Genomic DNA, 13,938 nt, shown 5'->3' on the forward strand with positions numbered 1-13,938 from the left:
TCTCCCACTAACGCAGCGCTGGACCTGTTTTTTTTTTTTTTTCTTTTTCTTTTTCGGTTGAAAATTCGACTAACCTTTAATGAGGAGCAACGTTGGGGAACCTTGTTTTCTTGGCAGAACTCTTGCAGATAAAGGCAGATGGGAGTGGGGGAAAAATAATAAAGTCCAGATGTGAGCAAACTGAAACCTGATCCTGAATAAACAAGTCTTGGGGGTACTGAACTCCTCTTCTTGTCTCTCCAGCAAGACATTTGCATGCCATACAGGAGGGTGTTTCCCATGTTGGCACATGGAGCACATTTAAGATTGGAGGAAAACATGGGCTGGAGGGATGGCTTAGCAGATAACGCGTTTGCCTCCAAAACCAAAAGACCCAGGTTCGATTCCCCAGGACCCACGTAAGCCAGAGGCACAAGGGGGTGCACGCGTCTGGAGTTCGTTTGCAGTGGCTGGAGGCCCTGGTACGCCCATTATCTCTGTCAAATAAATAATAAATATAAAATATTTTTTTTAAAAAAAGTTCTCCCTTGCTCCATAGAGCCTTTGACATCATTTGACCTAAAGCTTTTGGTTTTCTGCTCACAATGTAAGACCTTTCTGGTGATTTTTTTTTTATTTATATATATATTTTTTTATTAGCAACTTCCATGATTGTAAACAATATCCCATGGTAATGTCCTCCATCCCACTTTCCCCTTTGAAACTCCATTCTCCATCATATCCCCTACCCTTCTCAGTCTCTCTTTTATTTTGATGTCATGATCTTATTTTGATGTCATTATCTTTTCCTTCTCTGGTGATTTTTAAAAAGGATCTATTTTTTAATTTTTTTTTTGACAGAGAGAAGAAGAGGCAGAGAGAAAGAGAGAATAGGCATGCCAGGGCCTCCAGCCACTGAAAACAAACTCCAGATGCATGCACCACCTGGTGCATCTGGCTTATGTGGGTCCTGGGGAATTGAACCTGGGTTCTTAGGCTTCTCAGGCAAATGCCTTAACTGCTGAGCCATTTCCCAGTCCTCTTTGGTGATTTTTGCTTTTCTGGTTTTGTTTTTGTTTTTCAAGGTAGGCTTGCTCAGGCTGACCTGGAATTCACTATGTAGTCTCAGGCTGACCTGGAACTCATGGCGATCTTCCTACTTCTGCCTCACAAGTGCTGGGATTAAAGGCGTGTGCCACCATGCCCGGCTCCTCTGGTGACTTTTATAAGCATGTGTTGAGCTCTATTGTCTGTGCCTGGCATGGGCAATATCCAATCAAATCCGAACACTCCCCACCCAGCTGGCACTAGCAGGATGGGCATGAAAATGGACTTGCCAGCACCTCCCAAGTTCAGCACGGCCTCTTGCAAGGACAGAGGCGGGCCCAGAGACCTCTGGGGTCTTCACAAGGTTGGGGAAGGAGGCAGCCAATCAATGCCTGCTGAAGATGTCGGCTCTTATCTATGTAGCAGGAACCATGTGCTCCGTAACCCTCGGCCTCTGTCTGCCAGCCACCCCTTACCTCTCTGGTAGGCAAAGCCTAGACAGGCTCTGGGTAGTAAAGGAGCCTCAAGATGAGATACTAGCTGGCCACTTGGTATCATAACACAATGTACAACTAAATCACCGGCCTGTCCCGGCTGCCTGGCACCCCAGGGGTATCTGATAAACAGCAGTGTAATGCACGTAGGGTGCAGAGGTCAGTGGTGTTGTTATGACTCTCAAAGCCTTGGTGATGGATTTAAAGGCTGGCCGGCTTGGCCTCGCCAGCTATGGAAAAGTCACCGTATGTCTCAGCTCTTCCTAACGATCAACCTCCCCAGATGACTTTTAAGAGCAAACCAGGGCGTGTCACAGAGAGGCCACTTTGTAAGCCGTGTGAAATGACAGAAACGCTGAGTGTGGGCCTTGCGGATGGACTTCACACGTAATGTCACTTGACGGTAGGACCGAAGAGCCCGCAGAGGCCGTTCACGGGGGCTCCCTTGGCGGTAGCTCCAAGGCTCACCCAGGTTTAGCACAAGTAAAAAGAAAACAAAACTCAACTAAACTAAAAACTCTGACGCTAGGACATGAGCCTAAGTTGGTAGGATGGCACTGAAGTCTGAGCCCTTTCTTGAGGTTGAACTATTTCGTGGAGGTCAGATCTCAGCTGACCTAGGAGGGGGAAAGTAGCAATGTTTATGGCCACTGGGGGAGGGGACTGGCCATGACTCACCCGTGTGTCCATTCCCAGGTAGGAAAAAAAAAAATCCACGCAAATCCATCTTGGGCTCTGACCAAGGCAAGTGTGCGGCCCATGTTTATTCAAGCACAATAGTGTGCATTTTTTTGGCCATATTTAGATGTATATTATATATTGTATCTAAATATATATTATATAAAATATATTTAAATGTATATTATGTAAATATATCTTATCTAAATATAACTTATTGCTTATATATATTTATATTTTATCTAAATCTAATTTATTTCTTATATAAATTTATATCTTATATAAATTATATATTTGCTTATATATACCATATACATGATATATATTATATAAATATGTCTTATCTAAATATACATTATGTAAATTATATATTATTGTACATTATATTATATATCACATGTGATATATATAATATATATCATATATATTACATATATATAAATTACTTAAAATATATTTAGATGTATATTAGATATTATATAAATATATCTTATCTAAATATATATTATATAAGTAATTATGTTCTATATATCATGTCTGTACATATATATGATACATTTCACAGGGCAATGCAAGGCCCCCTGAACAGGCTATAAGTAGGAGATGGTGTTTTACTATCCAGCTCCTGACCTCACTCCTGCTAGAGTCATGAAGAGTTCTTCACAAGGCAGATATAGGAACCCTCATTGCTTTGTGGATTTGGAAGGAATTCCCTTTATGCTATAATTCGAGAATCTGAGATACATCTGAAAAAGAGGTCAAGATGACTAGGTTTTTTTGTTGTTGTTGTTGCTGTTGTATTGTTTTTTTCCCCATGATTATGTCACAGAAAGATGTCTGCTTTCGCTATATTTTCTGATGATTTGTGTATGTCAAACCACCCTGCCTATGTCGTGGGGACCGCCCAACCTTATTCACATGGGTCGAGTCTTGGGTCACGGTCTGAAAGAAACCTGACATTTAGCAGAAAGCCCCAGGCAGCGGGTTGTAAGCTGGTTCGATCCCCAGCTCCCAGCCTTGCGTGACTGCCCCTGAGGCCCTGCGGTGCGAAGTCAGTTCTAGGTAAAGCTGGCCAGGTTCACAGGCACAGTGAGGGTGGGCAGGTGGAAGGTGTGTTCTCGGCTGGTGGAGGTCCTGGATGGAACGGAGCTGCTCCATCCGTCTCTGTGGTCTTGGCTCTACTCTTCCCGTGGGCACTCTTGTCAAGGATGGAAGGTTCAGCAGGCTGGTGGACTTCAAAAGGAGCCCGTGAGTCACACACACACACACCTCCGGCTGAAAAGCCACAGCGGCCGGATCAGGAGGGGAAGTCCCACTTCAAAGTGGGGCGACAATCAAACAGTCTCAAATCTAACAGGCGACATGGAAATCATGGCCAGCACACTGACAGAGGTGGGGTTCCTTTTTTTTTTGATTCTTATAAAGCATGTTGTCTTGGCTAAGTTTTGATTGTGTCCTCATTTGTAATGAAGACTGCTACTGTTTAATGAGCAGTCTCCAGGTGGCAGGCACTGAATCTCTCTCTCTCTCTCTCTCTCACACACACACACACACACACACACACACACACACACACACACACACACACACATTGTATGTTGCAGTCAGGTTCGCATTGCTGGTAGAAATCACCCAACCAAGAGCAGCTTTTGGGAAAAAAAAGAATTTATTTTTGGCTTACAGACTCAAGGGGAAGCTCCACGATGGCAGGGAAAACGATGGCATGGGCAGAGGGCAGACATCACCCCCTGGCCAATATCAGGTGGACAACAGCAACAGGAGAGTGTGCCAAACACTGGCAAGGGGACACTGGCTGTAACACCCATAAGCCCGCCCCCAACACTACACCGCCTCCAGGGGGCGCTAATTCCCAAATCTCCATCAGCTGGGAACCTAGCATTCTGAACTCCGGAGTTTATGGGGGACAGTACTTTTTTTTTTTTTTTTTTTGAGGTAGGGTCTCACTCTAGCCCAGGCTGACCTGGAATTCACTCAGTAATCTCAGGGTGGCCTCAAACTCATGGTGATCCTCCTACCTCTGCTTCCCGAGTGCTGGGATTAAAGGCGTGCGCCACCTTTACCACCCTACACCCGGCAGGTATTTTAACTGTGTAGCCCAGGCTGCCCTCCAACTTCTGATCCTCCTGCCTCCGCCTCTTCAGCAATATCCTACCAGTGTGAGCCACCACAACCCACCCATTCTTTATTTATCTGAAAGTGACAGAGAGAGAGAGGGAGATTGAGAATGGGCGCGCCAGGGCCTCCAGCCTCTGCAAACGAACTCCAGATGCGTGCGCCCCCTTGTGCATCTGGCTAACGTGGGACCTGGGGAACCGAGCCTTGAACCGGGGTCCTTAGGCTTCACAGGCAAGCGCTTAACCGCTAAGCCATCTCTCCAGCCCTGGCCTGTTCTTTATATATATATTATTAACAACTTCCATGATTTGTAAACAATATCCCATGGAATATATCCCCTCCTGCCACATTCCCCTTTGAAACTCCACTCTCCATCATATCCCCTCCCCCTCTCAACCAGTCTCTCTTTTATTTTGATGTCATGATCTTTTCCTCCTCTTATGAGGGTCTTGTGTAGGGAGTGTCAGGCACTGTGAGGTCATGGATATCCAGGCCATTTTGTGTCTGGAGGAGCACGTTGTAAGGAGTCCTACCCTTCCTTTGGCTCTTACATTCTTTCCGCCACCTCTTCTGCAATGGACCCTGAGCCTTGGGAGGTCCAGCACCATTCTTATCTCACTACTGCAAAATGATAGCAGCGCTGCCTTAAAGCAGTCAGCCGGTCCTCTGGCTGCCAAAATGCCTGTTGAAGCCCTGTAGCCACAAGATGCTGTGCAGTCATCTACCTTCCGCAGCAAATGTCTTTTTCAGAAGTTATTCTTCCTAGAGAACTCATTCCCACAACCATCCATTTGGGGCCAGGAGCTAAGTTCAACCTTTGAATTTCTCAGGTTTTGAACACAAAGATCTTCAGTTCATCCTTAGGAAAGCGCCACAGCTGCCAATGGACTGTTTTCTTTTAAAGTTTGGAAAGAATTCGACTAGTTACCCTTCCTGCGACCCAAACTCAAACTGTTCATTGTGTGACGGGTTTATGATGTTATTGAAGAAACAAAGGAGGGTCTCAAAGCTTACAACCAGGCCCCAGAGTGGTCAAGTCAGAAGAAAACCATCGTTGAGGGCTGGAGGGACGGCTTAGTGGTTAAGGCATTCGCCTGCAAAGCCAAAGGACCCTGGTTCGGTTCCCCAGGACCCACGTAAGCCGACTGCTCAAGGTGGTGCACACATCTGGAGTTCGTTTGCAGTGGCTGGAAGCCCTGGAGCCCCCATTCCCTCTCTCTCTCTCTTTCTTTCTCTCTCAAATAAATAAAAATATATTATCAGCCAGCCTCTTACACATGACCCGGAGCAGGCAAGAGAAGGTAACGGCCCATCTCCTCCAACAGTGCGTCCGGATAGGTTAGCAAGTCTGCAAGACGGACAGGAGGTTTGAAATCCACCAGGGACAGGCTTGAACCCCAGTTTTAACCAGCTGTGCAACACTCTGAGCATGCCACGCATCTACTCTCCCTGGCCTTTACATTTTCCGTCTGCATAGTGGGGGTGACAGCAGACGCGTCACGCTTAGGGCTCTCAAGGCCACCTGTCCTTCTCCATGGCTTCCTAATGCATACAAAGATAAATTCCAAGGCTAGGCTCCGCGGAAGAGTGATTCAAGAGTCTACAAACAGGGCTGGAAAGATAGGTTTAGCAGTTAAGCCCATGAAGCCAAAGGATCCAGGATCCATGTAAGCCAGATGCACAAGGGGGCGCACGCGTCTGGGGTTCGTTTGCAGTGGCTGGAGGCCCTGGTGCGCCCATTCTCTATCTGTCTCTCTCTCTCTGCTTGCAAATAAAGAGTCACAAAGAGAACTCATAATCCTAGTGGCCACGTTGCCTTTCACCCACATGGCAAGGGTTCAAGGGCAGAGTATAAATTTAGAAAATACTGGAGAGGTGCTGTGAACAGCTGTGAAAATGAGCCTCATAAATTCTACGACTGGTTTTCGATGACCCACCCGACCCCCGCCACCCTGTCCCACCTCAAAGGGACACGCCAAAGAAGAGGTGACCTTCCAGGCAGGCCACAGCCGAGTTCCCATGAACAACCATGGCTCAAAGTAATTCTGGATCCTGTTTAAAAAAGTTCACGGCAAAATTCTGCAACGTCGTTCATGGGGAACAACTGTGCCCTTTCTTTATTTAGTTTTTTTTTTTGGTTTTTCGAGGTAGGGTCTCACTCTGGCTCAGGCTGACCTGGAATTCACTATGGAGTCTCAGGGTGGCCTCGAACTCTCGGCAATCCTCCTACCTCTGCCTCCAGAGTGCTGGGATTAAAGGCATGCGCCACCATGCCCGGCTTTATTTAGTTTTTTTAAGTCGACAACTATTACCAGTTTATGTTTCATAGAAAGTGAGATATAGAGAATAGGACAGGGTTGTAAAAAAAAAAAAAAATCCATGAGATGGTGGTTAAGGCACTGGCCTGAAAAGCCAAAGGATCCAGGTTTGATCCCCAGGACCCACGTTAGCCAGATGTCCAAAAGGGACGCAGGTGTCTGGAGTTCATTTGCAAAGGCTGGAGGCCCTGACGTGCCCGTTCTCTCTCTCTCTCTCTCTCTCTCTCTCTCTCTCTCTCTCTCTCTCTCTCTCCCTCCTTCACCCTCTCTCTGCCTTTTTCTCTCTCCCAAATAAATAAATATAAATCTTTTTTTTTTTGTTTTGTTTTTGAGGTAGGGTCTTGCTCTAGCGCAGGCTGACCTGGAATTCACTATGGAGTCTCAGACTGGCCTCGAACTCATGGTGATCCTCCTACCTCTGCCTCCCGGGTGCTGGGATTAAAGGCGTGCGCCACCACGCCTGCCTTTCACAGTGTCTTTTACATCTTATTGCTATGCCATGAAGTAAGGCATCCAGCCTCTGCTTCCAAGGTGCACAGCGGGTTGGTGCAGAGCCCGTTCTAGAACGACTGCTCTGCATTCCAAGTCCCATTTATCTTCCCACGACAGCCACTGTGCAGAAAAGCTAACCACCATGACAGAGACCTCCATGACAGGAGCCACTGCTGCTGTGGCTCAGCGAAGGCGTGGAAAGCACTCAGAAAAATTTTGGGCTACTTGGCAAAGCATTTCCCTTTCTTTGCTGCTTAAGTTTATAGCATAGTGCTCGGAGCCCAGACACTGGGACAGGAAACATGTAGGACCATCTACAACCTATTGTTCTTTTTTGAGAGAGAGGGAGAGAGAGAGAGAGAGAGAGAGAGAGAGGGAGGGAGGGAGGGAGGGAGGGAGAGAGGGAGAGAGAGAGAGAGAGAGAGAGAGAGAGAGAGAGAGAGAGAGGGAGGGAGGGAGACCTCCAGCCACTGTAATCGAATTCCAGATGCATGCACCACCTAGTGGGCATGTGCAACCTTGGGCACCTGCACCACATTGTGAGCCTGCCTTATGTGGGACCTGGAGAGGCGAACCTGGGACCTTAGGCTTCACAGGCAAGCACCTTAACCAGCCCCAGAGCTACAACTTATTAACTAACTAACCTTCAGCACGTGTCTTACTCCTTGAACTTTGGTTTCTTAGTTTGTAGAAGAAAATGCGAAGCAATATTTACAATTAAATTAAATTAAAATCCACCGGATTGCTGTAAGGATCATGCATGTAAAAATATTTCGGTGGGGGGGGGGAGAGCTGGAGGGATGGCTTAGCAGTTAAGGTGCTTGCCTGCAAAGCCAAAGGATCCAGGTTCGATTCCCCATGACCCACGTAAAGCCAGATGCACAAGGGGGCATACAGGTCTCAAGTTCATTTGCAGTGGCTGGAGGCCCTGACATACCCATTTTTTTTTTTCTCTCTCTCTCCCCTCTCTCTTGGACTCTAATAAATAAATAAAGTCTTTAAAAAATATTTTACAAGGGGCTGCTCAGCATTTATTTATCGCCCAGGACATGTTGGCTTTCAGGAGAAAAATTGCATCGAATGACGTTTGATTTGGTAGTCAGCGCATGGCTTACGCCGTTGGCTGGGTGGGTACCTCTGTGGCTACAGGTTTACAACAGAGAGCAGGCGAGCCGGGCAGAGCCGGGCAGAGCGCAGACACTTACCGCAAGGATGGCGATGACGATGCCCACTGCACAGAGCACGGCGTCATTGATGGTCTCGCTGACCTTTAGGGGGTATTTGATGCTCTCGTCATTGCAGTAAAACCCTCTGCGGTAAGGCTTGATGGTGCTCGTCTCCATGATGAGGAAGGGCAGGGCCGCTGGAACCACGGACAAAAAGGGGGAGACGTCAGTGTCAGGAAGCGCAAGGGGGACATCCCAAATAACACAGATCGGAATGCAAGTCTCTCTCTCTCTGTCTTTCGGGGGGTTTTTTCGAGGTAGGGTCTCATTCTGGCTCAGGCTGACCTGGAATTCACTATGGAGTCTCAGGGTGGCCTCGAACTCACGGAGATCCTCCTACCTCTGCTTCCGAGTGCTGGGATTAAAGGCGTGCGCCACCACGCCTGGCCTGAAATACAAATCTCTTTTGTGGCGGTCCGGTCCGCAGCCTACACAGAGCTTCACCCCTCCCTTCCTTTTACCACACAAGAAAAATGCCATTCTCCTTTTTTCTTCCTTTCTTTTTCTTTTTTTTTTTTTAACTCCTTTAAAAAAAGGTTTATTTTTATTTATTTATTTGAGACAGAGAGAGAAACAGAGAACGGGTGTGCCAGGGCCTATGGCCACTGCAAATGAACTCCAGGTGCATGCATCTGGCTTATGTGGGACCTGGAGAGTTGAACCTGTATCCTTAGGCTTCCCAGATAAATGCCTTAACCGCTGGGCCATCTCTCCAGCCCCCTTTCTCTTTGATCTAACATTGACAAATAAGTTTGTGTGTATAGACATATTTTTTTTTAGGGCATGGTGACTCATACCTTTATTATTTTTTATTTTACTTTGTTTATTTGAGAGAGAAAGAGGCTAGCAGAGAGGGAGAATGGATGCGCCAGGGCCTTCAGCCACTGCAAAAACAAACAAACTCCGAGTGCATGCGCCGTCTTGTGCATCTGCCTTATGTGGGTCCTGGAGAATTGAACCTGGGTCTTGAGCTTTGCAAGCAAGTGCCTTAACCGCTAAGCCATCTCTCCAGTCCTGGATGTCTTCCTTAATTACTCCTGACTTCATATACTGAGGCCTCATATACTTGAACCTATCAATTTGGCTAGTCCACCTAGCCAGCTTACCCAAAGGGTCCCTATCTGCTGATCGCTGGGATTATAGGTGGGCTTCCATGTTCGCCCGGCATTTCTGTGGGCACAGAGGAACCCAGACTTCTATCTTCATGCTAGACTGGTAAGCGCTTTTATCCACTGAGACATCTGCCCGGCCTGGCTGCCTCACGGAAGGGCCATTTTCCAGTCCTTTCTTCCACTGGTCGGTGGCATGGATGAGACTACAGAGCAGAGCTCAGCCCTGTTGCCCGCAGTCCTGGGCAAGAGCCCCAGGGTCCTGGGAGCGCCCGGTGGCTCGCGCAGCTGCTGGAGGCCATCAAGGACCAGCTAAGATGCCATTCTCTTAAAGGTCATGGCTAATGCAGTTCATCACCTGCCCAGGAAGTTCTGAAAACCCTAAGGCCAAAAGCCAATGCCCATAGTAAGTGTTAGGTATACGCTATAGTAACCTCCCAATAGGGTTCTGGGTCCCCAGGGTCTCCTAAGTATGTCTGCCGGTTTATCTCCCCAGGGACCCTATGGACAGACACATCGCCGCCTGGTTCCACAGCCCTCAACAATTTCCCACCACACACGGTAAGACAAAGCGTCTAAGCCTGGCCTGGGCACAGGGGAACCCAAACTTGGACCTCACGTGGGACCTGGAGCATCGAAGCCGGACACTTATGCTTCCCAGGCAAGCGCCTTAACCGCTAGGCCAGCTCTCCAGCCCCCAAGCTCTGAACCTTTCTGGCTTCTTAGCTTCACACCCACCCAGGAAGACAGCCCGCAGACAGCCCGCAGTGGTCCAAGCTAAGCTCCCAGACTGAAAGTACACCTTGAACTCCTACCCGATTGCGGTAACAGGTTCCAATGCCACCTTGTAAAGTGACAGCCTAAGACTTACTGAATCTCAGCATGAGGGGCCATCAAGAAACAGCAAAACAGTGGGGCGTGGTGGCGCATGCCTTTAATCCCAGCACTCGGGAGGCAGAGGTAGGAGGATCGCCGTGAGTTCAAGGCCACCCTGAGACTACATAGTGAATTCCGGGTCAGCCTGGACCAGAGTGAGACCCTTCCTTGAGAAACCAAAAAGAAAACAAAAACAAAACAAACAACAATAACAAAAAAAAGCCAACATATTATGGCCTGGGGCCTTAAAGAATTTGCTTACAAAGCCTGCCAGCCCGAGTTCAATTCCCCAGTACCTAGGTAAATGCAGAGGCACAGGCGGAGCATGCTCTGTGGAGTTTTGCGTGGCGGCAGGATGCCCTGGTGTACCCCCATGCTCTCCATGCGCCCCTGTGCCCCTCGCCCTCCTTGAAAATAAATAACAGTTGCCAACTGGTGGATGAAGCAGGAGGTCCTGCCAGTTACAAGATCAACCCGCCGGGCACAAAATAGACACTTGGGTATCAGTGGCACACAGCTAATGGAGGTAACCAAACTCTCACAGATTGGCCGTGAGACCCACTCAGGGGGTGGTGAACTCATGCCTGTATCTGGGACCCAAGCCAGATTCCCTAAGACAGGAAACCAATGGGCTCCAGACAGAACCTTCACTGCTCTAACTAAGAATGGATACACCCATTGATATATCTTTCTAAAAAATATAAATTTAATTTATTTATTTGAGAGAGAGGAAGAGGCAGATAGAAAGGGCACGTCAGGGCCTCTGGCCACTGCAAACGGACTCTAGACGCATGCACACCCACGTGCAGCTGGCTTACACGGGTCCTGGGGAATCGAACCGAGGTCCTTAGGCTTCGCAGGCAAACGCCTTAACCGCTATATCCCATGGTAATTCCTTCCCTCCTCCCACTTTCCCCTTTGAAACTCCACTCTCCATCATATCCCCTCCCCCTCTCAACCAGTCTCTCTTTTATTTTGATGTCATCATCTTTTCCTCCTCTTATGAGGGTCTTGTGTAGGTAGTGTGAGGCACTGTGAGGTCATGGATATCCAGGCCATTTTGTGTCTGGAGGATCACGTTGTAAGGAGTCCTACCCTTCCTTTGGCTCTTACATTCTTTCCGCCACCTCTTCTGCAATGGACCCTGAGCCTTGGGAGGTCCAGCACCATTCTTATCTCACTACTGCAAGATGATATCAGCACTGCCTTAAAGCAGTCAGCCGGTCCTCTGGCTGCCAAAATGCCTGTTGAAGCCCTGTAGCCGCAAGATGCTGTGCAGTCATCTACCTTCCGCAGCAAATGTCTTTTTCAGAAGTTATTCTTCCTAGAGAACTCATTCCCACAACCATCCATTTGGGGCCAGGAGCTAAGTTCAACCTTTGAATTTCTCAGGTTTTGAACACAAAGATCTTCAGTTCATCCTTAGGAAAGCGCCACAGCTGCCAACGGACTGTTTTCTTTTAAAGTTTGGAAAGAATTCGACTAGTTACCCTTCCTGCGACCCAAACTCAAACTGTTCATTGTGTGACGGGTTTATGATGTTATTGAAGAAACAAAGGAGGGTCTCAAAGCTTACAACCAGGCCCCAGAGTGGTCAAGTCAGAAGAAAACCATTGTTGAGGGCTGGAGGGACGGCTTAGTGGTTAAGGCATTCGCCTGCAAAGCCAAAGGACCCTGGTTCGATTCCCCAGGACCCACGTAAACCGACTGCTCAAGGTGGTGCACACATCTGGAGTTCGTTTGCAGTGGCTGGAAGCCCTGGAGCCCCCATTCTCTCTCTCTCTCTCTCTCTCTTTCTCTCTCAAATAAATAAAAATATATTATCAGCCAGCCTCTTACACATGACCCGGAGCAGGCAAGAGAAGGTAACGGCCCATCTCCTCCAACAGTGCGTCCGGATAGGTTAGCAAGTCTGCAAGACGGACAGGAGGTTTGAAATCCACCAGGGACAGGCTTGAACCCCAGTTTTAACCAGCTGTGCAACACTCTGAGCATGCCACGCATCTAATCTCCCTGGCCTTTACATTTTCCGTCTGCATAGTGGGGGTGACAGCAGACGCGTCACGCTTAGGGCTCTCAAGGCCACCTGTCCTTCTCCATGGCTTCCTAATGCATACAAAGATAAATTCCAAGGCTAGGCTCCGCGGAAGAGTGATTCAAGAGTCTACAAACAGGGCTGGAAAGATAGGTTTAGCAGTTAAGCCCATGAAGCCAAAGGATCCAGGATCCATGTAAGCCAGATGCACAAGGGGGCGCACGCGTCTGGGGTTCGTTTGCAGTGGCTGGAGGCCCTGGTGCGCCCATTCTCTCTCTGTCTCTCTCTCTCTGCTTGCAAATAAAGAGTCACAAAGAGAACTCATAATCCTAGTGGCCACGTTGCCTTTCACCCACATGGCAAGGGTTCAAGGGCAGAGTATAAATTTAGAAAATACTGGAGAGGTGCTGTGAACAGCTGTGAAAATGAGCCTCATAAATTCTACGACTGGTTTTTGATGACCCACCCAACCCCCGCCACCCTGTCCCACCTCAAAGGGACACGCCAAAGAAGAGGTGACCTTCCAGGCAGGCCACAGCCGAGTTCCCATGAACAACCATGGCTCAAAGTAATTCTGGATCCTGTTTAAAAAAGTTCACAGCAAAATTCTGCAAAGTCGTTCATGGGGAACAACTGTGCCCTTTCTTTATTTAGTTGTTTTTTTTTTTGGTTTTTCGAGGTAGGGTCTCACTCTGGCTCAGGCTGACCTGGAATTCACTATGGAGTCTCAGGGTGGCCTCGAACTCTCGGCAATCCTCCTACCTCTGCCTCCAGAGTGCTGGGATTAAAGGCATGCGCCACCATGCCCGGCTTTATTTAGTTTTTTAAGTCGACAACTATTACCAGTTTATGTTTCATAGAAAGTGAGATATAGAGAATAGGACAGGGTTGTAAAAAAAAAAAAAAAATCCATGAGATGGTGGTTAAGGCACTGGCCTGAAAAGCCAAAGGATCCAGGTTTGATCCCCAGGACCCACGTTAGCCAGATGCCCAAAAGGGACGCAGGTGTCTGGAGTTCATTTGCAAAGGCTGGAGGCCCTGATGTGCCCGTTCTCTCTCTCTCTCTCTCTCTCTCTCTCTCTCTCTCTCTCTCTCTCTCTCTCTCTCCCTCCTTCACCCTCTCTCTGCCTTTTTCTCTCTCCCAAATAAATAAATATAAATCTTTTTTTTTTTGTTTTGTTTTTGAGGTAGGGTCTTGCTCTAGCGCAGGCTGACCTGGAATTCACTATGGAGTCTCAGACTGGCCTCGAACTCATGGTGATCCTCCTACCTCTGCCTCCCGGGTGCTGGGATTAAAGGCGTGCGCCACCACGCCTGCCTTTCACAGTGTCTTTTACATCTTATTGCTATGCCATGAAGTAAGGCATCCAGCCTCTGCTTCCAAGGTGCACAGCGGGTTGGTGCAGAGCCCGTTCTAGAACGACTGCTCTGCATTCCAAGTCCCATTTATCTTCCCACGACAGCCACTGTGCAGAAAAGCTAACCACCATGACAGAGACCTCCATGACAGGAGCCACTGCTGCTGTGGCTCAGCGAAGGCGTGGAAAG

At 48.1% G+C, this 13,938-nt stretch overlaps 1 protein-coding gene across 2 annotated transcripts in view; it reads right to left on the reverse strand.

Annotated features, from left to right (window-relative positions):
- Plpp3 (phospholipid phosphatase 3) overlaps window positions 1-13,938 on the reverse strand; it is a 109,761-nt gene that overhangs the window by 45,021 nt on the left and 50,802 nt on the right. The window contains exon 1 of one of the 2 annotated variants that reach the window (XM_045139277.1): window positions 8,350-8,502. The exons of the other annotated variant lie outside the window; for it this stretch is intronic. Coding sequence (XP_044995212.1) covers window positions 8,350-8,487 — 138 coding nt within the window. The 5' untranslated portion in view covers window positions 8,488-8,502. Of the gene's footprint in view, window positions 1-8,349; window positions 8,503-13,938 lie in introns of those variants that run through there. 2 annotated transcript variants of the gene reach the window in all.

The sequence above is a fragment of the Jaculus jaculus genome, chromosome 21, assembly GCF_020740685.1.
Source record: "Jaculus jaculus isolate mJacJac1 chromosome 21, mJacJac1.mat.Y.cur, whole genome shotgun sequence".
NCBI classification, from domain to species: domain Eukaryota; kingdom Metazoa; phylum Chordata; class Mammalia; order Rodentia; family Dipodidae; genus Jaculus; species Jaculus jaculus.